At 37.6% G+C, this 27,347-nt stretch overlaps 1 protein-coding gene across 1 annotated transcript in view; it reads left to right on the top strand.

Annotated features, from left to right (window-relative positions):
* The first annotated feature begins 11,968 nt into the window (after positions 1-11,968).
* LOC126236897 (sodium/hydrogen exchanger 9B2-like) overlaps positions 11,969-27,347 on the top strand; it is a 99,699-nt gene continuing 84,320 nt past the window's right edge. The window contains exon 1 of the mRNA XM_049946540.1: positions 11,969-12,076. Coding sequence (XP_049802497.1) covers positions 11,971-12,076 — 106 coding nt within the window. The 5' untranslated portion in view covers positions 11,969-11,970. The remainder of the gene's footprint in view (positions 12,077-27,347) is intronic.

The raw sequence follows: 27,347 nt of genomic DNA, 5'->3' as shown, positions 1-27,347 counted from the left end.
GGCGGCGTGTGCGTCTTTTTTTGCCGCTACCGCCGGCCGCGCGACTGACACAAAAAACCTTAGCCACTTGCTCAGCCTTGCGTGTGTCACCGCCCTGTAACTTACTCCATTATTCGCCCAGGAAAGCATATACAGAATGTATTTCTTCACTTAGTAGTATGAAAGCTATCTCGCCTTTTTAACTACAAATATTTAGTGAACATCTGACTGGTATTCCAAATGTGTTTTCCTTATTTAAGAATTCACTTCACGCTATCGAACTTTGTCACCAAATTGAAGAGCTGATTTAGATGGTTCGACGCTTTAATCATAAATCACTGCCTACCTTACTCATTGATGTAATTCGTTTCTAAAGCAAACGTGAAAGTAATTACATTTTGAATATGAATTTAACTGAGTTATTTGGTTTAAAGGAAATAACTATACTTTTACTGAACTGTTTACTTACTTTTAATGTTAACTTTCTGCAAACTCAAACAAAAGATGGATAAGCCAACTTTATTTATTTATATCATACTAGCTACAAATGCATACTTTTAACGTGAAATGGGACCAAAAAAGTTATTACATTATTAATCATTTCAATATTGATCTGTTACGAACAATACTTTAAATGAAAAGTGTTTCCAGCAAACTTAATTTATAAATAGGTGACCATTGAATACATTTATTGTTCTTTAGCTCTGAGAGACTATTCTGTGTCATGTTCTTAAAATATTTGTGACGAAAAGTAATTGTTGTAAGTGCAGAATTTAAAGAAGGATATATATATATATATATATATATATATATATATATATATTGGAATCAGGAAATTGTTTAGGTAAATAACAATTTCAAACCATTAGTTTGAATTACTCTATTATTCAGATCTGCATCACATATTTGGCAATACTCACTGAACTATCTGTACTAAATGTAAGGTCTTCCACTTGCCCTGAATGTTTAGATGGTGAGTTGCTGTTGAGAGGATGTGGCAGATAAACGATTCTTCATGTTGCAGTACGGTTGCATTTATTGAAACGAGCCACTGTGCCTCTGGCTGCTATTATGCCCTTGGCAGCTGCACCCACGGCCGCCATCCATATTAATTAAGAATCTCTTGCATTCCACAACTTAAATGGTGGAGAACACTTTTCCACATCATTTGCTACTACCACTTTCAACTATTAGCACTGGCTACACTGATTCACCATTCTCAAAATCACTAGTGAAATGCGACTCACGACCGCGCCCTCTGCCTTTCTGTGAGCAACTGTCTTTTCTCTCGCTTTGCACATGATTTGCCTGTGCATGGTCCCCTTGTAAACCAAAAAGAAAAACCAAAATGTATACCCTCCCAAATGGCATTTATTTATTTCTGTTAACTGAAAACTATTAAATATGAGAGAGTTTCAGTCAGTTTCAATTGAAAATCAACTTAAAACTGCTAATAATTAGTGGAGGGTATGTGTGCATTTAAATGACATCACTTTCTAGCTGTCAAGAATTACCGTGCATCACTGGTATGATAAATTTCTCTTACAAAATGCGAAAAAATTATAAAAACCACCGCATATACATTCAGATTATGTTACAAGTGGATATCTGTTTTTCAGCAGCTACAAGAGCAGCCATGACACCCAATTCTGCACTTGCATGCCATTGAAGTCAGAATAATATCGGATGGTAACAGTTGAAGCATAGTGGTTTGAAACAGGTGATCCTTGGATCTTTTCCAACGACACATCTCTCAGCTTTTACTCCTGTCCACCCCACTGTTGTATACTGTGATACGGTCAGAGAATATGCTGGCAAGCAGAATCCTCAGTTGGTGGCAGAGACTCGATGCTGAGATCTGTTCTGAATGCTGATTTTATGTAGCTTCTGTATCTGAGGTAGTTCATTGACTGCCCACTTATGCAGGCTGACCAAATGTCCCAGTTTTTCTGGGACAATCCCGATTTTCACGTACATCTCCTACTGTCCTGAGGAAGTCATTTGGGACACATAATTGTCCTGATTTTTAAACAAGAAATAAAATGTGTGCAATAATATTTCTTGTTTAATTAAATACTTGTGGAAAACAAGTTTCCTAGAACATATATTTTCACAGTACCCTCTATAAGCCCACCACATTTGGTTTAACTCGTCTCTTGCCTTAATAAAGAATAAAATATATGTTGAAAATAAAAGCTGGCATTACCTACCCCTGCCTCTAACTTGTAAACTTCTGAGTTTATGGTACTCAAGACAAGTAAACCAAAACCAAATACGTTTTAAAGCAGTATCACTTAAATGATTTCTCCTAACATGACTGTAGCTATGTGGAAGTTAATATTGTGAAGAATGTGAATGATGTGGCACGTGTTAGCAGTCCTTATTGAATATTGCTTGTCATATATGCATACTTGTTCCAACAGTCTGCTGTCAAACTAAACCTTAAATTTTAGTATGAAATGTATGATTTGTATCTGATTACTGATTACCAATATTATAGAGTTTTTAGGATTAACAAATTGTATCTCAATAATAAGTGCCTAGTAAGTGACTAAATGTTACAGAAAATATATCCAAATTATTACAATAAGAAAGTATATATGACAGTCTTCTTTATTTCTTAAGAAAAGAATTTTATTTATGTGTAATTTACCTACATGTTTCTTTCCAATTTACAAAATGAAGATACATACTTAGTATGGGTTTTTCAGATGCTGCATCGTCATAACCCTATCATCAGTTTCAAAATATCACTATAACTGACAAGAAAGGTAAGTGTAAACAAAATAATTAAGTTATGTATAAAGTAGTAACACAGTTCTCCTGGGTTTTTCTCTTTTAAATCTTGTCAGCTTACACTTGCGCCACCATATAACTTGATGAGGATGTCACCACGTCCCCACTATGGCAGTCAGATCTTAAAATATTTGTATGCCCCTTTGCAATTCAGGATTTTTCTTCAGTATAGTGCATTTCACTTTGCCCTGATTGTATGGAGCGGAAGTAGGGTCACAGGCATTGACTGATTGCAAGAACAGGATATTCTCTCAAATAGAGGCCAATTCCCTAACAAGAGCAAAACTGCTGTTGAATGTTGCCTCTCACTGGTTTCATCAATAATACAGTACTTTGTTGATGGAAGCCTGTTAGAATGACAAGAAATTCCATGTCTTCTCTAACAACTACACTAGTTGAATGTGGGTGAGGGCAAAGATAGTGCAGTATTGATAGTCAAGGTATTAGCATCTTCCACAGATTGCTGGGAAGCTATGTCTGTTTAGGCGAATCTGTCCATTAACAATCATATTTAGTGGTCTTTGAACTTAGATTCAGAGAGGAATTTGACTGAGTAACATGTATTATCATCATTCCAGTGAAGATTATTTCTACAGCGCTATGTTTGTAGGACCTTCTTGCTCGCTCATTCACCTTGGTGCTAGTGCTCAGCTAGTTAGGAAAACTGTTGAACACTACAACTTTTCGACTGACTGAAGGAAACTTAGCTGTCACAGATATCCGCAAGTGATTGCCCACTGCCAAGTATCTCGATGCAACAGGTACCCCCAACAGGAGGGGGAAGTCCATGCCATCTCACAAACATCTCCATCCTCCACTGTGGCAAGCTTTAACTACCAACAATGCCAAGGATAAAATTTATGGTAAGGGCACAAAGCGGGGGGAGGGGAGGGGACAGGGTCCTGAGTGGTCCATCTCAGCTTTGAATCACGCTAATGTCAAAACGCACTACATGCCATTCAGTTGGTCTGATGAGGAATATCACTGAGAACTATTTTGTGGGAAGGTTACCCACTTTCTTTTCATAAGTGAAGATCTTTGCAGAAAATTACGTCTTTTCCGAGTCATAGGCGAAAAATCCAAAATAACTCCCATTTTTCTTAGTTTTTCCATTCCTGACCTATTTACGATCCGAAATTGTTGTGAGACTTTGAAAATTCAGGCTCAGAACCCTTGAAAACATATAGGGAGCTTGTTAAAAAAACTTCTGCAAAACTTTCCGCTATTTGACGTTTTTGAGCACCATTTGACTAGACTGTTGTGCTGGAGCACACATTTGCATTTAGTGACTTACTATACACATATTTAGAAGCTTTTAAGCATATTGCAAATACTGTTCTCAAAGTGTAACATGTAACATGCATTTGAATTGCCTAATATATACTGAAATCTGTGGAAATATAGTCTCAGCATAAAATATATGAGGGTACTCTCACTACAGTTAATCTATTGGTCATAACATATCAGGGAGAAAGTACATTTACAACCTAAAACTGTGTTTTTATGCTTTGTCAGGCTTCAGTAAAATCAATCAGCTCAGTGGCAGAGGATCAGTAATTTACTACATACTCCTTTGTAACATATGTCTGGCTAATGAGACACATGACTGATGCTGCATATTTTGTAACTTCCCAAAATATTATTCAGTTAATGTTGGTTGTCTTCAAATTATGAGTCATTTGAGGCTACACATCCAGTTTAATTCCATCCAGTGATCAAGACATTTTTGCTTTTAAATCATATTACTATGTGTTGTACAGTGTATTTCATGTATGACTCTCTTTTCTCTCCTTTCCTGTTCTATCTGTGTATGGCACAAGTGAAGAGCGACTGTTGGTAAATCTGTGTAAGAGCTCGGATTTCTCTGATATTGCCATCATGGACAATTCATGATATATATATATATATATATATATATATATATATATATATATATATATATATATATATATATATATATATGGGATGAAATAATACCACAATAAATTGGAGTAAGATGTGGCTGTGTTTGGAACACACATGTTCAGAATTTTAACAGTAAATCTGTCCATAATGCACAATGCTTCTCTTGTACCATTTGTCATTGGACTCAGGTGATCCTCTAAGTCAGGGGCGGGCAAACGTTGCACCCGGCTCGTGAGCGCACAGTGCTGCACGTGTGCTGCTCGCGTGCAACTGTCGAATGGGACAGTGGCGACAGCAGTCAGGTTGCGGCAGTGTAGTGCCAGGCTAAGTCGCGGACGCTGATGCGAAGCGACCACTACGTAGTGAAAGTTGTATTTCAAGAACCGGAAAATGCAGAGTGAAACAAGGAAACGGAGAAGTGGAGATTTGCTATCTTTTAAAAAGTAATGGGAGAATCATTTTTGTGCAAAAATGTGAAAATTCGAAATGTTTGATATGTGGCAGTATTCTCGCTGGTCAGCGGAAGTTTAGTATTGAAGGCCATTATAATAAATATCACAAGGACGAGTACAATTTATTGTCGGATTCTGAGCGGATGGGGAAATTGACTGAGCTTAAGAAGAGCGATCTGACGATATTTGATGAATCTGTCCTAGTTGCTGTTGTTACGAGAGATCTGCGACTTTCTTTCGTCATGTCTCTCATCTAACTGATTTAACATTTTATGGAGCACTGTTTTCAATTTTTCAGGACGATAACAATAATAGCCCAGCGGTACGTGCAAGTTATAAAATTGCGCTTAATATTGCAAGAGCTGGAAAACCATTTGCTGAATTAATAAGCCTCAGTTAAGAGCAAACATAAGTGATGAAAATTTACGTAACTGTTTGCGCTTGTCTGTATGTAGAAATTTTGTTCCAGATATTAAACGTATTGTAAACTCCACCTGTGATAATTAAATAAAACGTACCGTAGTTAATAGGTACTCTTTAAAACCATGATTTCTTTCAAGCACTCCTACTAACCTTATTCCATCATTCAATAAAGCAAACTAGGAAACAAAACGCATTACAGAGGAAGGAGTGGACAGAAGGTATGGTGGGGAGGGGAGAGAAGCGGGTGGCCAGCTTGCCCCTGTGTGCACGCAGTACACCTGTTAACTGCATGCGTTCAAGTGCAGTGCACACGTGCAGGATTCCTGCCCGCTCCTGCTCTAAGTGATATTATCACACATCATCAACAACCAACGACGAAAAGCGCAGTTCTTTTGTGAACTCCTCTATTAACCCTATCAGATAAGGGTTGTAGACTTATGAGCAATACCCAAGAAGTGGTCAAACCTCCATTAGAGGCAAGTTACATTTCCTTAGGGTTCTTTCAATGTGTCTCAGTCCAGCATCTATCTTCTAAACGACTTGCCTCATGTGATAGTTACCCTTTAAACATGTCCAGAGGCATACAAGTAAATTTTTAATGTTTGTGATTGTTTCCACTGTTTTATCTCCAATCTTGTAACCAAATAATAATGTGCAGCGTTTTACATCTTCATGTGCTGAGGGTTAACAATCAGTTGCTGCACCAAGCTTTGATATATGAAGGGATCCAGAGGTATATGAACAGTAATATTCACATAAGACTCCCTCAGGGAACACCAAAGGCTAATTTTAATTTCTGTCTTTTAAGAACAACTATTTGATTTCTCATTTTCTTCTGGGTAGGCAACACAAGAAACATATCATTCCAACGGACTGCATTTTAAAATGATGAGATGAAAACCATGTATCCACAACTGTTGTAGATGGAAATGAAAATGGGCCATACCTTGAAAATAGTAGTGCTGAATAAAATGTTTTAAAATATAGCCCAGTAGAATGATGTCTTTCCTGATACCAGTTTCTGTTCACTAGGATGGATTCAGTCTAGTTGCAATGTTGGTCCAATAGCCCCTAAGTTTATATTTTGTTCATCAAGCGATAAGGTATAATTGTTATTAATTTATAATGAGAACAGTCTCGAATTTCCTTAAAGAGAATAGACATTAATATTTCTTATTAACTTGCTCTTTATTTTCATATATTGGGATGGGAGTCATTGTCTCAGCAGCCATAGACATTTATACATTTTATGATTTATTTTATTCAATATCTAATCTATATTCTGTTCAAGAAACAACTGTTAATTAACTAAAGACAAAAGTATGTATCTGGACAAATTTCATTACCATAACTGGAACAATGTAACTGTAGCAGCACAGTATTTATTAAAATGTTTTAAATTGTGTAGAGATTTATTTGGGGATGAATTAATCAGTGAGGCGAACTGATTTGGAAGTTAGCATATTACTTTTCCCAGTATAGAAATGCAGATGTTATAACTGTGTGACAGCTGAAGTGAATACTTAAATGAGATATTCTATGTCTTTATTTTCCTGAGTTTAATTACAGATTTATAAGCGTTCATGTATTATTATTGCATATCATATCTCTTGTGCTAGCCATTTTTATTCCTTACTGCCACCCTTAAACCTCGGTTTCCATAGACATAATTTCTTACATTTGCATCCCCCTCACCAGCATCTCCACTCGTGTAGGTCATCTTACATGTGGAAACAACAAACTTACACACTGACATGCCAACTTCCACATGTAGTCATGAAAGTTGAAAGACATTCTACTTCATTTCAAAATGTAGCTTCCTCCCACTGTCCCCTATGAGCTTCAGCAACTGGTCATAGGGTGATCTGCTCTGGTGCATTCGACAGCACATATCTAGAATCATGTTTTTGTTTCTGTGAAAAATTAGTGTCATGCCAGAATAATAGGTAAAGTCTTCAACTAAGTAAGAAAATACTTTCTAAAGTGGTAAATTGTTCTCCAGTAGCATGACAAGAACATCTTTCTAGCGTTCAGCAAATCTTTATAATCACATATTTGTAATAGAGTAAGCCAGCATCGTTTGAAGTGACAAAATGGATTAAAAAGTGTTGTAACTGAGAGTGTAGCCTTGTTTCTTCACAACAGTCGATACCACAAAGATATTTTTTAATTTAGTGTAATGATAATAATTTTTTGCTGTAGTTATTGAGTGTAAATATTATGGTCAAATGAAAATGTATTTGTGACTTTACAGATTTAAAACTACTCATGACCCTCATTAAAATTGATGAAGTATAAACAGTGTTCATATTGACACTATCATTGGGTAACGATTTTTCTGTACAGTAATACAAAGTTTGGTTACAAAATTAAGTACCACATCAGTATTTATTGCACCTATGACATATAAAAAATTTGGCTAATACTGAAAATGAAAACAAAGCTGAACTGTTGAAACAAAAACCTTACTTTCTGGTGTAACTTCAGTGTATTGTAGATAAATAAAAATTTACAATTTTGGAATACAATACATATTGCACTGTCTCCAGTTGACAGACATTTCAATGTTACTTGTAATTTAATTCGAGCTAGCATGCCAGAAATATGTGTCAAACAGATTTCCATATTGACTATATTAATTCGAAAGTGATTTTCGAACGAAACGTCGTCCTCAACAGATAACTTCCTTACTAGTGTCCTGTATGTTCCCAAACATACCCTACGAGTGCTCTTTCCCACACCCAACATTCATTATGGCTGATTGTTGTTCACCGGCTTCACTATAAGCTCTTTGGCTAGAAGCTGCTAAACTACTGCATGAATAATTTCACTCGTCGCCATCTTGAAAGTCGCGTAAGTAGCACTTCCAACTTCTGATGAGTGGAAACGGTTATGACGTAAGTGTGGCGGTGGGGGGATGAACGTGTAAATAACCCCACACATGAGCGACAGATCGCAGCGACCCACTGCATGCGATATCGCTTGCACTCCGTCGCTCGCCTCAATGTCCCTCAGAGTGATTTGCCAGGTGGTTTTAGTCAGTATTATGAACATCACTTTGGCTATGGAAAATGAACTACAGTGTTTAGCAGCAGTCACAATTGATTTCCATGTCCATACAAATATTTGCCAAACATTAATTTAAAATAAATGAGAATTATAATTTATTAAACTTACTTTGAAATGCTTTTCTTGAGAACTGTAGGCTACTTCACAGAATATATTACATTTCTCAGTGACGCCAAATGGGTTGTGTACTGCTTTTCAGTGTGTCAGTACAATTCGTTTTACATTTATTAGTCCTTAATTTCCTTATTTATTCATTAATCTTATACTTTAACTGCAAATGTTTACACAAATTACTCAGTGTGTCATTAGAAATGTTGTCATTAGCAGCTCTTTTGATTACCATAACCGTTGTTATAAATTGTATGGAGGAGAATTAGATCTTATGAAACGATACGTAATTTGAGAACAACTGTATAATAGATTCTCACTTAACATTTAAACTGAAATATCCTCTTAACATTACAGTACAATAAGGACATAATGTCCGCCCCTCTTGGTCTCGTGGCAGCGTTCTCGCTTCCCGAGCACAGGGTCCCGGGTTCGATTCCCGGCGGGGTCACGGATTTTTCCTGCCTCGAGATGACTGGGTGTTGTTGTGTCGTCTTCATCATCATCATTCATCCCCATTACGGTCGGAGGAAGGCAACGGCAAACCACCTCCATTAGGACCTTGCCTAGTAAGGCGGTGTGGGTCTCCCGCATTGTTCCCCTACGCTCTATAAAGAAGCATGGGACCTCATTTCATTGTTTTTCAAGGACATAATATGTCAGTCTACTTTGAAGTTGAAGTTTTTAATAATGCATATTATTATTTCGTAAATAACTTAAAATCATAAGATGGAGTCCACTGAATGGTGATTACGAACTTGCCACCAAGTCTACTGCCACAGCACAAGCTTCATAATGCTAATTACTGAAAAATCGGGGTGCGTCTTTTGTATTACTCCTTAATATAAGTGACAACTCTGGCTTCCACTTCACTTGTCAGAGTAGTTTGTTGTCCCTGGATATCAATAAATGCTACTCAACGTGGGCAAAGTGACACGAAATGTAACTGCATCACCATGCTTAATAACTAGAGAAACTGGTCGTAGCTATGTTGCCACACACTGCTGCTAACCAGCCTGGCAGCCATACTGTGCTCATGGATCGCATTCAATCCACCAGATTGCCTGGGATTTCCATGTGACCAGCACCGTGCGAGGTGGCGCAGTGGTCAGCATACCAGACTCGCATTTGGGAGGATGGTGGTTCAAACCCGTGTCCGGCCACCCTGTTTTAGGTTTCTTGTCATTTCTCTAAATTGTTTCAGGCAAATGCCAGGATAGTTCCTTTGAAAGGGCACAGCCAATTTCCTTCCCCATGCTTCCCTAATCCAATGGTACCGATGACCTCACTGTTTGGTCCCCCTCCCCCAAATCAACCAACCAACCAACCAGGCGACCAGACATCAACGACCAATCGCTGTGATTTGCCCACACACTTGCAATCTATGAAGCAATTGGTTGCCCATGTGATGGATTGCTGCGATCCATTGCTTGTGTATGGCATCCTTCAGAAAGTCATGCCTATGGAAACCCGTCTTAACATTACTGTTTTTAATGTTGTTACTATCACTACTACTACACAAACCAATGGATGCAGATCATTTCATGGTACACAGCTGATCGTTTCGTAGATCCCACGTCTGTGGGCAAATCGCAGTGGTCAACAACAGTCTTCATAACTAATTCTCATAACTAATTCTCAAAAAATCTAATCGCCTTACTGTATCTAATGCTGCAATACACATTCTGGAACATGACAAGGACACTGAAAATCTTCGCCGGCCACTTGGCAAAATCACAGCTATCTGTAGGCCTATATGCAGGGAGCATAACATGATGCGCCATATCGTTTTCGTTACTTATTTATTACGATAAGTTTCCACACATCAGTAGACTGGCCTGCGAGGTGCTGGTGGTGACGCATGTGAAAGTTTTCGTTAACTGTGTAAATGTGCTTTACATTTTCTGTTTCACAAATTTTTGGGTATCTAATTATTAGGCCTACACTTTCCCTCTGATACATTCTACTCGCGTTTAACGTTTTACTGAAATTTCTGTTTATTTGCCATGTTTCACATTCACTTTGATTTCATTCTCTGTGCCTCGAAATAATAATGGTACTGGAATTTTTTATTTGTCACTTCATGTCATACTTCCATGAATTATTGTTTTCAGAGAAGTCAAAATGCCTGAAGTAAGTAGCTGCCAGTAATCTTATTTATTCTCATTTTCAGGTATTTTCTCCGTGGGATAGGAAATGGATATATCACTCCACATATAGGGAAGGAGGAGCAGGAGTGGCTTTTGACGGAATGAAAAGCCATAGTGCCGCCTGTGCAGTCCTTCACCAAGACTCATCATCAGGTAGCATTCATCTCGTGCTAGATGAGGAGAACCCTATAGAATTCACACAACAGTCGACAGGACGACTAGTAAAACTTTTGATGACGCTTGCCTACGTCACTGTGACGTAGGGCTCTACTCACCTAGCTTGAGATGAATGCAGCCCTCGTTATTGACATCAGTCCAGGGATAAGATTAATGCCAAATTAGGGTACACATAGGGCGTCTTTTGAAGATTCCTCCGACTGCAAAACGGGGTCTCTCGCACACTCAGTTTCGTTCCACAGAACATTATCTTTGTAAACCATTTCACCCGGCACCTGACGATGGCGAACAAGCTAAATGAGAAAAGCGTAATACACTCATTATCTCTTTTTAAATAATGGAGTCAGTCATTTGTATTATTGGTAGGCATTACAGTAAAACTGTTGCCCTATTTCAGAAATATTGATTGGATGACAACCGTGAAGCCTCATCCAAGTACAAGTTGCGCGGCCTCCTTTAAAACCTGAAGGAGGTAGCAAGCCGTCACACAAACAAATAAATAAAATGCCATTACGGTCCTAGGCAGACTTCTCGAGAGGCGTAATAAGAATAAAATTTGGAGAAGCATTGTGCATACTGATGCCACCTGCCAGTATATATAAAAAAAGTCTGCATACTTTATTTAGGCCTAATGTTCAATGATGATAGTAATTCTAGTGTCAATGATGAAGTTAATAAATTAGAGTGCTAAATAACACCAGGTGTTTTTGATCGCTCCTAGTTCATAATCAGTCGCTCGATATATAATCGATCAATCATTAGTTTTGTCGGATTTTTTTTTAGGGCAACTTTGGATTTAAGAATTTGTTGTGGAATGAGCACATAAGAAAGCAACTTATTTGTACGAGAAAGAAGATTTGTTTGGTAAGTTGGCACAATCGTTCTAAGTTGAAGTGAAATCCACATGGAACATGGTACCTACAGCCGATAAAATTTCCGACCGAAACCCCAAGCAGAAGTACACTGACGCAGACTTCGATGGGATCGAACGTGTCCAAGATAGCTTACTTTCTGTCGGTAACTGAAGTTTACATTTTGTGTGTTTGTCCACAGACTGACTACACTTCATTTTTATTTGAGTCCCCACTTTGTTAGGCTTTCTTTTATATTGTGCAACAGCATGTTTGTGAAGTTGAGTAGACCTTTAAATGTGAAATTGTTCCTGTGTCATTAATTCAGAACAGCGTCATTTTCACCATTAGAAGCGCAGATATTTGCAACTAAGTTCATGAAAATCTTAACTGTTTCATTCGCTGACTGCGTGTATTGTAGTGGTACCTAGTTATTGTGGTACCTAATTTTTACGAATGGAACTAACCCATGGCACCAATTAGTGTTCACTATTTGTAAACAAAGGTTTAATATCTGCAGATATTACGTCTCCAGAGTAGCTGAAACTTAAACGATGTTCGGAATCGGAATGTTACTTTACAGTCGGTAGTTTTTCTCCAGTTTTACGTAAAACAAAATATATACATGCAGTTCAGTATGTTGATGATATTTATGCGTGATTGAGGATTGGTTCATTCAAATTTATTATGGCAAGTATAATCTTTCTAAAGTTCTTCATAAAACTTTCACGAAGTTCTTCTCTTTCCTGCCTATAGATAGCTATTGGCCTTTCGAATTGTCACTACAGTTTGTTCTTGCTGATACCCAAACACCGAAATAAACCTTTTCATATATAAGGGAGGGAGTGAAAGGCACAGAGAATAAGTCAATGCTGCTTGGCAGCTTCGTTTTGAACGATCCTTCTAGCACAATGGAGTAGACTTGCAGTTGATCTTCAAGTGAAACTTGTTTAAAGTGAATTTTAGTGCTCATCACACATCAGTGACACAAATCAAAGTTGGCACTATCATTGCATACATAAAAACATGTTAAATAAGATTATTCCAACAGATGCATCTTTTTTATGTATGAATAAATTAGTTCCATCTTCTCTATGGATACTTCATCATGTTTGAATCTAAGAATTATAGTATAAATTCAAGCCACACTTGCAGTTTTGTTGATAGATGACGGCTATCTTCCAATACCACATATTTTGATGCAATTTCTGAATTCTCTTGAATGATGTTATATCATACTTTGCTTCTATGTACTTATGCAGTGTGTACCTGGAGCTGAGCCCCATTGTGTATAGAGACTCTTTGGGAAGAGTCAACAAATTATCAGCTGTGCCGTGTTTTCTTCTATGTATCAGTCTACCAATTGATTTTAATTTGGCCCCATTTGATTACATTATGCACAGTGTGTGATATATGGCAAGTCAACTTAACTACATATTAGTACAATATAAAACATCAAATTGGCAATGGGCCTGCTGCTGATAATGTTGCTGCATAATTTTACTCTTGATTAATTCATGTCTTAAAAGTTATTTACATACAACAATATTTTCATGTGTTTACAGTAAATACATTACAATTAATAATAGCTTTCCTCACTTTACACACCACACACTAAAAATATTTTTCCATTACTTAATTTTTTTAGAAGTTTCTGGAATGTTTTTTCACACATACTGCCATGTAGTATCTTATTTAACAGTATGTTTCTTGTTGTATACTGACCTGGCTGCTTAATTTAAATGGTGATCTGAAGGCAGCTAGTACTGCAGATGCAGCTGGGAAGATCTATAGTAACCTCGTTATTTCAACCCCAGTAGAGATTGGAGGGGAGAAAAACCCACGATGTGACCTAAAAGTACCAACAATGACATTTCTGGTCAAATATTAAAATACTGAGTTGACTTTTTATCTTCTCTCACTTTCTCCCGGAGCTGTGGTTCAATGTACATTTTGTAATAGATTTGGAGTATCAAACTCCGGTTTCATTTCCAGTTCAAAAATGGGACGAAATAACACAATTGTGTATCTGCTTTTTGTTTAGTGATTGGGGCACCTTGAAAGAACAAATTTTCCTCAGTTTAATGTTATTTTGCAGGATCATATGAATTACTCAAGCTGAAAGGGTCAATCATACCTTTGTTTGATTACAACACACACTAGTTTTCTTTATTTTTTTCTGTACTGCAATAGAATTCTCTAAATTGATTAATGAAGGAAGTCAATATGAATATAAAATTCCCATGAGGCTGAAGTTCTGAAAAACAGTGAATAATCTGAACATTACAGTTTTTTGTCCACCACTCTTACTTGTTCTGCTGTGTACATCTCTCAAACCATATGATCAACTCGTACAAGAAAACTTCTAGGAGAAGTTAGAGCTCTTGGCTACAGTGTAAACATGCACAGAAGAGTGTGTTTTGCCTCCCTGGTACGTAGAGTAGAAAAAATTTCCTAGCACTTTTTGCATGTCTGGTTTTAAATTAATAGTGATAATATTGCCAGTTTGTTCAACATAGTTGAGCAATTGAATTACACACTCCCATCTGGTACCAGGTAACAGCTTATTTTTACCTTGTGACAGTAGCAGTGTTTTTTTGGCATATGCCTTCCACAGACATTGGAAAGCATTTGGGAGCCATCCTGACCAAGACTTCCAAACTCAGGCTTGCATTTCATGAACACAGATTGGAGCTGGTTCCGGGAAATGTACACCTGGTGCAATATTACTCGAAAAGTGCTCTGTTTGGTAAGGTGACTTGAGGGGTCCACAGGGAACCCTCGTGGCCCTAGAGTGTTAGCAAACCATTGTGGTGATTCAGTAGTGATAGTGATGTGTTGCTTTGTCATTTAGATATGTCAGATCGTGAGATAGTCCATGATCTTTTACGGAACTGGGCGTAAGGTAGATGCTGGGATGGTTCCCTTGAAAGGGCACAGCCAATTTCTTTCGCCATCCTTCCCTAATCCAAACTTGTGCTTCATCTCTTAATGACCTTGTTGACAATGGGACATTACACACTAACCTCCTCCTCCTCCGTGAACTTTTTTGACAGTGCCCTTCATTGGAGGAACGCATATTCTTATTTGTGTGCATAGACATATTATACAACCTGTCAAATCATGTGTGTGTGTTTTTTTAACATCTAGTCACTTTATTCCTGTGCCCAAACTAATTTGTGGCCTGCAATGTGAAACGAGCAAACGTACACTTCTGGGGTTGTGATTGCAGGATTAGCAAACAATGTGATACCAAGCTCACAAGCTGATGACTCATTAACATGTCAGAATAAGAGACTTAGAAAATGACAAATGGATAACTAATGGATGATTCAGAAGTATTAGCAAATGGGTGTGACCTCCACGGGAATAGGGAGTTTTTGATGGCGAAATTATTTCTGCCTTGAAACACCATTCTTTTTTTGGTCATCAATCTTCTGATTAATTCGCTGTAATCTGCCATGAATTCCTCTCCTGTCCCAACCAGTTCATCTCAGAGTAGGACTTCCACCCAATGTCTACAGTGTTTTTTGTCCATCCTCTACAGCTACAGTTTTTATCCTGTACAGGTACCGCAAGTACTGCAGAAGTTATCCTTGATGTCTTAACACACGGAACACAGTTCCTTCTTCTTGTGAGTGTTTTCCATGTATTTCTTTCCTTGCAAGGTCTGTTAAGAAACTCATTTCTTACATTATCGGTCCATCTAATTTTGAGTATCCTTCTGTAGCACCATGTCTCAAATACTTTGATTCTCTTCTTTTCTGGTTTTCCTACAATCCATTATTCATTTCCTCAAAATTCTCTGCTCCAGATGTGCACTCTCTGAAATTTCTCCTTCAGATTAAGACAGATGTCTGATACTAGTAGACCTGTGTTGCAAAGAAATGCCCTCTTTGCCTCTGTTAGGCTGTTCTTTGCCCTCCTAGTATTGACCATCGTGTGTTACTTTTGCTTCCCAGGTTGCAGAATCGCTTTACTACTACTACTTCTTCTTCTTCTTCTTCTTCTTCTTCTTCTTCTTCGTGGTCCCCAATTTTGATGTTAAGTTTATTGCCAACCTAATTCCCGCTATGCCTCATTACTTCAGTACTCCTTTGGATTACCCTCAATTCCTAGTGTGGAGCATGTCTTGCAGTTCTTCCTCACTTTTGATGAGGGTGCAATGTTGTCAGCAAGTGTTGTTGTTGATGATTTACTTTTACCCTAAATTTTAATCTCGTCACTGAACCTTTGGTTGGGCTTGTTGGTCTGATGATAAAGTAGGAGCCTGGAAACAGTATGGTTATGGGATCGAATGTCTGTCAGACACAAATTTTTCAGTCTGCCTGTACACTAGCCTTCACCTCTCAACATTGTGAAGATATTCTCTTTTCCTGGTAGTATTACTGGTGAAGTTCAAGGGCACGCATGTTACCAAAGTGGTGTCCAATTGAAATAAATTGCAATATGGCAGCTGAAGATCCCTCTTGAGGGGCTCCCAGCCAGTCATGCCTTAAGAATTTACTTTACCTTTTTTTTATCATTGCTTCTTGGATGCATAGATTGAATGGTGGGGGTCAAATTCAGCATGTGTGTCCTATTCCATTTGTAATCAGAGCACTGTCTCCGTGGCCTTCCATTCTAATTTTTCCTTCTTGTCTTCCCCTATAACTTACATCTAATTCCCTGAGAATTTTGTACATCACACACCATTTTAACTGCCAAACATTTTTCCAGGTTAACAAATTCAATGAATGTGTCTTAAGTCGCTTTTCCTCAAGCTTGTAAATGGAATGTCAAAATTGCCATTATATTATTTTTGCTAAAGCAAAGCAACCAAACTGGTAGTCATCTAAGTCATTCTCAGTATACTTTTCCATGCTTCTGTTTGTTATTCTGGGTGCATGTGCTTTTAAGCTGATTGTGAGAGAGTTCTCACACTTATCTGCCCTTCTCTCTTTGGCATTGTGTGGATAATATTTTCTGAAAGTCTGTTAAGTTTCCAAATGAACTTGAATAGTAATTCAGCTTCCACTTTTCTGAATGATTTTACCCATTCTGCAGGAGTGTTATCTACATCCAACTTATCTGATAGCAAATCTTCCAAAGTTCTTGTAAACTCTGACTTAAATACTGAATCTCTTAGTTTTCCATGTTGGATCTTCTTCTGTTACATCATCACACAGTACCTTTCCCACATACCTTCAGTGTACTGTTTCCACCCATCAGCTGTCTCCTCTGCAGTTAACGATGCTCTTCCTCTTGCACGCTTAGTGTTGACAGCTATGCTTTTAGTTTCACCAAAGGTTATTTTGACTTTTCTATATGCTAACTCAACACTTCCAGTAACCATTTTGTTTTGTCTTCTCATTACTCCTGCAGTGATTTTGCTTTCGCTTTCCTCACTTCCTATTTATTTCATTTCTAAGTGACTTACATTGCTCTTTTCCTGTAATTTTTTTTACTTCTTTCTTTAGCCAATCAGCTGGAATATTTCCTCTGATATGCAAGATTTCATTACAATGACCTTCATTTATCCAGCATTTGTGTTTGGTGTTTTTGCAGATATATAATATATTAAAAACTTCAAAATAAGGACCACAGTAGAAGGATTGAGATTTTTGCCAGACGTGTAATTGTAACTAAATAAAGATTATCATAATGCACATTTGTTGACTTTGCAGCTCACAACCAAATTATCATCTTCCAACCTAATGTAGACCACACACACACACACACACACCTAACCTAACACACACACACACACACACACACACACACACACACACACACACACGGCATGATTTGTTCACTAGAAGTGTGGCTGCTGTACCTCATAGTGAGGCGGTTCAAGATGGTATTGCTGCCCAAAATTTGCAGTTAGTTTCAGACTTCAAATTATTAAATGATGCTCTCATAAATTGTGACTTTGGTGAGCCCTGTTGTCAACATATTGGCTATAGCAGTTAACTCTTGAGGTGGTGGTATCACTTGAATCGAAGGCTTGTGGTGTAACTTTAAGACGGTGGCAAATGAAAAGCCTAACGCTTGCACAGTTAGATCAGGCACTCACAATGGGCCATGATTAAATGCTGAAATTACGTCTTGCCCATACTGGGCTCAACTGTCAGCAATACGGCTTGTAACAGTAAATAAAATAATTTAATTTTCAGTTCTAAACCCCGGCTTTTATAGCCATGCCCAGTTTTGACGTTTGTCATCAAGTAGCCAGTCCTGTTGTGGCTCTTGATCTGTTAGGGTATATTTTCATTACTGATCTTCTGTGCCGGTGGGATGCAGAGTGTATATCTCCAATTGCATACTGTGCTTCGGGGACCACCGCCTGCATTCTGGGCAGAGTGGTACGCCCACGTTACCCCTTCATTCCCCTCCAATTTCTCCTTGATTTTAACTCATTCTTATTGTATCTTGTGTAGTTGGGCTTCCCAGGATTTGCCTTTTGTATCCTCCTTCTGAGGGTTATTCTTGGTTTGACACACATAGGATTAAGGGGTTGATGACATCTACATCTACATGGGTACTCTGCAATTCACACTTACGTGCCTGGCAGAGAGTTCATCGAACCATTTTCATACTACTTCTGTCATTCCACTCTCGAATGGCGCATGGGAAAAAGGAACACGTAAATCTTTCTGTTCAAGCTCTGATTTCTCTTATTTTATTATGATGACCATTTCTCCCTACATAGGTGGGCGTCAACAAAATATTTACGTATTTGGAAGAGAAAGTTGGTGATTGAAATTTTGTAAATAAATCTTGCTGCAAAGAAAACTGCCTTTGTTTCAGTGACTGCCACTCCAACTCACGTATAATATCAGTGACACACTTACCACTATTGCGCGATAACACAAAACAGGCTGCCCTTCTTTGCATTTTTTCGATGTCCTCCGTCAACCCTACCTGGTAAGGATCGCACACCACGCAGCAATATTACAGCAGAGGACGGACAATTGTAATGTAGGCTGTCTCTTTAGTGGGTTTGTTGCATCTTCTAAGTGTTCTGCCAACAAACCGCAGTTTTTGTTTCACAATATTATCTATGTGGTCTTTCCAATTTAATTTGCTCGTAATTGTAATTCCTAGGTAGTCGAATTGACAGCTCTTAGATTTGTGCAATTTATTGTATTTCTTTTAGTACCCATGTGGATGACCTCGCACTTTTCTTTGTTTAGTGCCAATTGCCACTTTTTGCACCATACAGAAATTCTCTCTAGATCATTTTGTAATTGGAATTGATCGTCTGATGATTTTACTAGACTGTAAATTACAGCGTCACCTGCAAACAATGTAAGGGGGCTGCTCGGATTATCACCTACATCATTTATGTAAATCAGGAACAGCAGAGGGCCTATGACACTACCTTGCGGAATGCCAGATATCACTTCTGTTCTATTCGATGATTTACCGTCTATCACTACGAACTGTGACCTCTCGGAGAGGAAATCATGAATCCAGTCACACAACTGAGACGATACTCCATATGCACGCAATTTGATTAATAGTCACTTGTGAGGAACGGTATCAGAAGCCTTCTGGAAATGTAGAAATATGGAATCGATTTGATATCCAATGTCGACAGCACTCAGTACTTCATGGGAATAAAGAGCTAGCTGTGTTGCACAAGAACGATATTTTCTGAATCCGTGTTGGGTATGTATCAATAAGTCATATTCTTCAAGGTGATTCATAATGTTAGAGTACAGTGTATGCTCCAAAATCCTACTGCAAATTGAGGTCAGTGATATGGGTCTGTAATTCAATGGGTTACTCCTATTTCATTTCTTGAATATTGGTGTGGCCTTTGCTACTTTCCAGTCTTTAGGAACAGACCTTTCATCAATTGAGCAGTTCTATGAGATTGCTAAGAAAGGCGCTATTGTGTCTGCATACTCTGAGAGGCACCTGATTGTTATACCATCTGGACTGGAAGACTTGCCTTTCTTAAGTGATGTTAGTTGTTTAACAACATCTAAGATATCTACTTTTATGTCACTCATGCTAACAGCTGTTCTGATTTCGAATTCTGGAATATTTACTTTGTCTTCTTTCGTGAAGGAATTAGGGAAAACCGTATTTAGTAACTCCACATTAGAGGCACCATCATCGGTAACATTTCCATCGCTATCGTGGAGTGACGGTATTGACTGTCTTTTGCCACTGGTGTACTTTACATACGACCAGAATCTCTTTGGGTTTTCTACCATATTTTGAGACAATTTCATTGTGGAAACTATTAAAAGCATCTCACATTGACGTCTGCACTAAATTTCGAGCTTCCATGAAACTTAGCCAGTCTTGGAGATTTTACGTTCTTCTGAATTTGGCATGCCTTTTTCGTTGCTTCTGCAACAGTGTTCTGACGTGTTTTATGTACCATGGTGGATCAGTCCCGTCTCTTATTAACTTATGTGGTATGAACCTCAGAGTTTGACTCCTTTAATTCCAACAAGCCGACCATCTGATCTTCTGCAGCTAAATGTGCAGCTACTGGTCACCTTCTAGTATAAGGTTCAGTTACATTCTAAGTTGTGTGGCATGCTGAATTGTTCTATTTGCTGTGGCAACAGAAGTAGCTCTTTTGCAACACAGCAGCTATATCTGGTTCCGTAGATCTTGACTGTGTACACATTATTGAAGTTTCTAGTATCAATTTAACTTCATCTTTATTGTTGAACGTATATTAGGGTTCTTTTGTGGTCCACTCACAGATGGAGTGTGGGAAGAGTGGCTACTAGCATGCCCCTGTTCAAGCTGTTCTTGAATTTTAACATGATGTCCATTTTAGTCCAATCTGATACATATCCCACTCACTAGACCTTAAAGTTGAAAAAATGTTTTGTTGGCAGTATATTTTGTAGACAAATAACATTTTTTCAAAATGTATCTGTAAATTAAAGCCTAATTGCGATGAAACCTGTATGATTGCTCAGCTTTGTATTCCCAAAACTCTGAGCAAAATTTTAGAAATTGGTTGAAGATGTAAGTGCTGTCAAATGTTACCGAATTCTTCAAATCATTTATGGCTATTACATTGCCAGTCAGACAGTTTGAATGATAAAGTCATGTTGAAAATATTTAAGGCCTACTTTCATAAAATTTGTTTAATATTACTTAATACTTCTTCGATTAGGTCTCCTGTTGACAGTTTCTATTTGATAGGTAAATATTTTTGCAGCACTCTTTCCACTTCTGTGTGCAGTTTTAAATGTGTGTACTACAGCATTTACCAATAGTGGCTGCACTGAATTTTGTATAATGTGTTCATTGGTGATAACTGTTTCTCTTTTGGTGTTAATTTGTTTGAGAAGTGGGAATGAAATCAAGAAAGTCAGTTACTGAGAGTAAAATTGGCTGCTGTCCCATTTTCTTTGTTTCAGCATTATACATTCGATGAAAGAATGAGCAGATGTGTTATTTTGCTGCAAAAATTGATTCTTCGTTAGAATTGTTTTTTCTCGATTTTCACGGAGAAATCTTTTCAGCATCAAATAAGGGTAGTGCTTTGGTCACCTGGTTTTTCTTCTGTCAGAAATGTATTAATACTCAGTGCTGCATTGCAGGAAAATTATTTGCATAATATTTTCCCCGCACATCATCATTTGCAGTCTTAATGTTTGGATTACCTATTGTGATAAGGGCTGCTACACTTATGGTTATCCCAAGAGTTGGCATAACCTCTGATATTTCATGAAAGATAATCTTAATCTGCCTATGAGAATATTAGAATGTGGTTACATGAGCTGGTGGTGATACTGAATTCTTTTGTAAGTTGTCTAACACTTCCGCTGGTTAGTTTATAGGAGAACCTTCACTTAGCAAAAGAATATAAGATATCAGTGATATACAGGGTGTTACAAAAAGGTACGGCCAAACTTTCAGGAAACATTCCTCACACACAAATAAAGAAAAGATGTTATGTGGACATGTGTCCGTAAACGCTTAATTTCCATGTTAGAGCTCATTTTAGTTTCGTCAGTATGTACTGTACTTCCTCGATTCACCGCCATGATTTCATACGGGATACTCTACCTGTGCTGCTAGAACATGTGCCTTTACAAGTACGACACAACATGTGGTTCATGCACGATGGAGCTCCTGCACATTTCAGTCGAAGTGTTCATATGCTTTTCAACAACAGATTCGGTGACCAATGGATTGGTAGAGGCGGACCAATTCCATGGTCTCCACTCTCTCCTGACCTCAACCCTCTTGACTTTCATTTATGGGGGCATTTGAAAGCTCTTGTCTACGCAACCCCTGTACCGAATGTAGAGACTCTTCGTGCTCGTATTGTGGACGGCTGTGATACAATACGCCATTCCCCAGGGCTGCATCAGCGCATCAGGGATTCCATGGGACGGAGGGTGGATGCATGTATCCTCGCTAACGGAGGACATTTTGAACATTTCCTGTAACAAAGTGTTTGAAGTCACGCTGGTACGTTCTGTTGCTGTGTGTTTCCATTCCATGATTAATGTGGTTCGAAGAGAAGTAATAAAATGAGCTCTAACATGGAAAGTAAGCATTTCCGGACACATGGCCACATGACATATTTTCTTTCTTTGTGCGTGAGGAATGTTTCCTGAAAGTTTGGCCATACCTTTTTGTAACACCCTGTATATAACAACTAACATTGCAATGATTGTAGTTTAGGTGCTGCATGAAGAATATTCAGGAACTGGGGGGACACATTAAGTAGCATTTAGCTGCTTGTAAGATTGTGCAGTGGTCTCACAGATTTTTTAAAAATCATCATGCAGTGCACTGCTCCTTGTGGTTGCACTTGCACACAGGTCATGAATACTGTTGTAGCTCAGTATTGAAAAGGCCATTACTGAATAGGAAAGGGAGTTACTGAGATTTCATCCTGACGAGTGCCAACTAACTGTTAGTTTGCAATTTGAACATTTTGAACAAACCTTTAAAAGTATCAGAAACGAAAAACCAATGTTACGCAGTATGGTGATAAGAAATGGTGCAGATGGAAGCAGGAGGTTCTTCAGGACATCTTAACATTTTCCTGCAAATATATTAATAGCAGTACTAACATGTTCTTTAGAGTATTATTTTTAGATTACTTTTCTCTGTCGAACAGATTACCCCAGAAAGGTGTCAGTCCACCACTCTTCAACAAACTCTCCATGTAGACATAGACTCCTGAGTTAGGAATTCTTGGTGAGTAAGGAAATTCTTTTTGGATAAGTATATTTTCAACATTTCCCAGTCATTTAGCATGCACTGCTGGAAGGAACTTCACTGTTGTACCCATTGGAACTTAAATTATGATAATACTGCATCTGGTTGAAATGATGGCCACCAGTGATTTCTCATCTCTGTTGGTAGTTGGAAATTTGTTCACTGTCAGTGAGCTGTAAGTTACCATTGTGCCAGCTGCTAAGTTGATTGAGAATTATAAAATGTGTCCATGGTGTGTCCATTGTAATAACAGTGAAAAGAGAACTGTCACTATTCAAATCATCACTTGTCGATATCAAAGATGTTAAGGTATAAGCTCTTCTTGGAGCCTGATCTGAATAGAATGACAGACGAGATAGAACCACTGTATGTCATCTGCCAGGACAACTGTCTGACATTTTTTTGTGTGTGACACACTTGTAGAGGTACGAAGCTGTAATGGGCTCATAACCTGATGTGCATTTTATAACTGAATGGTTCAGTGAGAAACATTCAAGCAAGTTCCATGTTACTGACAGTGATTGTGAATTTTATGGATAACACCAGAATGGAAACTCCCGTTGACACGGTCATCAGAAATGGATTAGAAGAGGAGTTGTTGCAATCTTAACTGTAGAACATGAGTAACATTACTAAGTGTGTACAGCAAATTCTGTCTTTTAACTTACCAAATAATTACTAATCCACCAAATGTTGCTAGTTATAGCTAATTTTAATTGCTGTGAGCTAAAATGAGAGAGGGAACAAAATAAAGGAAGTGGAGAAGACATGAATAATCAGTCTTTCCTTCCTTCGTGAATGAAAGATGACTAATGTAAGCTAGTTGCTCGTATGTACCAAGCACAATGGTTATGTTGCTGCCCCATGCAGAATGGTTTTACGAGGAGATATATCTTCAGAACTGCAAACTAAAACATTTTTGCAAACATTTGAGATATAAATTCAAGCCACAGAAACCTCACCAAACAGTTTTTCTCACAGATTCAAAACAATCTGAAGCAGATGCAGGCAGCAGTATATTCCAGACTTCATTTAGAATATGGGTACTTACGCTTTTGTCTTCCGGTGATAGACTAGAGGAACAGCGTCTCTCAGACAAACGCACAACATGGACGAGAAAAGAACTCATAGATGTACTGCCACAAGTGCAACTAAATAAGTAGGGAAAACTAGTGAAGGAACTAGATATGTCTGAAACGTTGAAGTCAGTAAAGTGTTTGAATAAGTTAATTTAAAAGGTATGTTTTGAAATGTAATGATGAAAGCATAATATCTGAAGATGGGATTGAGAATCTGTGACTCCACTTCTTTAAATGTATTTTTCTGAATGTATATTTGTTAACAATTTTATTTAACACAGCGGTCAACGGCCTTAGAAGACACACTTGAATTTAAACAGTAATAAAGATACCACAAGTTCTGTGATCTACTGCAAGAAAGAAAAATGCTTGGATCTCTGTTAACAAGATACACCATCAGAATGCATGATTTATGGCTTCTTTTACCTTTAATTCATTACTGCTTATATCAAAAATGAAACAATGGAAGAGCTGCAATACATGGGAGTGTGCTAAGAAACAAATAAACACAAAAAGTTATGGGAATGTGTCTTGTAAGAAATAATAGGAGATGTGAAAGTGTAACCTGCAAGAGCCAAACTGCTATTGAGAGTTAATCTAGCAACTTACATGCACGAACACAACAACACACTGCCAAAGTAGCCCGAGACAAGTTAAAACATATATATAAAGACTTATACAACATTGTAGATAATTTGGTTTGCTGAAAACTCTCCTCACAACTTGACTGGAGAGCTGCACTTCAATAGAAGAAAAGTCTCTAAAATCCTTTCTGCATGGAATAAATGAAACACACTTTAAAGTGAAAGATGAGTGGGCACTATGCATTTTACTGGCAGGGCAATTTGATGACTATAGACTAATGATCATGGCATTGTGAACTACAGTATAGCAATAACAAGAGATGAAGTTTTCACAGGAATTGGAGGAAGAGCAAGAAGATACAGAAATACGAATTGTACCCAGGGGATTGACGCACTATAGCTGTAATAAATATGGTCACATTTGCTAAAAAATCTCAGAAAAAAACATGTCTGTGGCATTAAATATGTGGAAACTATTGATTTTTTATGAGTTTTGTTCTTGGACAGTAGAGACAAGATTATCTTTTCAATATGAATGTTTGTGTTCTAATTTGTGTGGACTGAAGGAGGCAGATCAGTTGCAGACACTAAATGTTTTCTGAGAGTGGTAGGTGACAGCCTGAAAAAGTAATTTTTGTACACAGTGTGTGATAAAAAGTAACATAAAGAATGAAGAAATAATACATCAAAAAATGGTATGTTTGCACAAAAATAAAATGGAGTGGCAGAAAGGTATATTGCAGTCACTGTGTAAGAAAAACTAGATGCTTATGGTTTGCTGCAGGATTGTGAAAAACGTACTGTGGGTAAAGCTGTATTTCATAAATAAAAAAAGCCTAAAAGGACATGACACTGGACCAATCATTTACCAGAAAGAAACCTGCCATTGGCACCAAAGTGTTTCATAGCGAGACCTATGTCTGTTCACCAAAAGCAGCAGATGTAAACAAGATAAAAAAAAATCAATGATTACCAGTATTTTGAAGAGACCAGGCCATATCGGCTATTTCAACCCACCCAACAAAAAGTTAATAAATGCAAAAGATGTGCTGTTTAATAAATAATGTAATTCGAAAGAATAATGGTGCAGTAAGAACTTTTAAAAACTTTGTAGAACTGGAAAGGTTAATAATTGTATTTATGAAGTTCTCCCAAGACACACAAAAATACTTTATCTTCGCAGCAAATTTGAACACTTAGAAGCTTATAAAGAATTCCAAAACCACCAAGGATATCTTGTTGTATGTCTTATTACTCCAGACACACAAGATTCATATGCCATTCTTAGAAGCAGCAGTTTTTTTTTGCAAATTTTGTACAAGTGACTGCAGGAATTTAAAGTACAAATACAGCCCAGATTATAAAATTGAACATCTGAAATAGTTCTTACACGAGAAAAGAAGTAATAGGCTCCAAGTGGATTTTTAAAACTTAAAAGAATCTACAGCACATTACCAGGTGCAAGGAACATCTAGTAGTCAGTGAGTGCACACAAACAAAAGGTATGCACTATGAAAAAATTTATGTCTCCAGTAAGCCAATAAAGCGACATAAAAGAACACATTTTAATTTAAATCCCGAAACTTGACTGTATCAATAAAACTGTTAAAAGTATCATGGAGCTTTTGAAGAAAAATTGTGGTTTAAAACAATTTAGTTGCAATGATAATATTAAGCTAGATAAAGTGCTGTTAAGCTTGAGCTTTAAAATATGTACAGTGGATCCATTGTGTTGATCACAATAATAATGGAAGTGACAGTAATTAATGCAGTTCATGTCAACAGCATAACAATATTTAATGATAATGTGCAAGTGAAGGAAAGATAAAAAAACCAAGATGAATAGCAATTTAAATTGAATAATTTAGAACTGTCAGTTTTCTTTGGCGTGTTAATCATGAGAGTTTTAATAGGGAACTGTTATGGTAGATAAGTCTCATTACATAGAATGTGATAAATATTCCATTGGCCGTTTGTCGTAAGCACAATTGGGCACAATACCTGACCTTCCATGTGCAATCACTGTTGTACACTGCCCCACTGGAAGGCAGTTGGTATAACCCCATCATGAATTGTAGTCAGTGTCCATCATCTTCCACCAAGTGTGCTTCAATATTCACAAGATCATCATCTGTTGAAGTAGGAAAGTTCTCATGTATAATTATATTGTCTCAGTTTTTTGTGTTGTACTTGGTTTTTTAAATTGATTAGCTTTAGTTTTTGTTATGACTTTGTTGTATATTTGTAATTACTGTAATTAATTCATTGTCTTTGATATGAGAAATAAAAAAGTTAAAAAAATCTCCTGAGAAAATGTCAATGGCACAACCTTTTAACCACAAGTAGCATTTATGGCATGTACCACAAAGAAATTTTCCAAACTTCAGATCTTACTGCAGGATACTGTGCACATATAGAGAAATAACTGTTCAGGCTGATGTATGTCACACCTGTTACCATGTGCTCTGACACACAAAGTTTGTCTGGGAGAACCACTGAAGCCTGTGTTGATGTGTTTGCACAGGATACTTTATCATTTTTGAACAGTCACATCAAACAGACTTTTTTCATTTCA

The sequence above is a fragment of the Schistocerca nitens genome, chromosome 2 (genome assembly GCF_023898315.1).
Source record: "Schistocerca nitens isolate TAMUIC-IGC-003100 chromosome 2, iqSchNite1.1, whole genome shotgun sequence".
In the NCBI taxonomy this organism is placed as follows: Eukaryota; Metazoa; Arthropoda; class Insecta; order Orthoptera; family Acrididae; genus Schistocerca; species Schistocerca nitens.
This window is presented reverse-complemented; position numbering and strand designations above follow the sequence as displayed.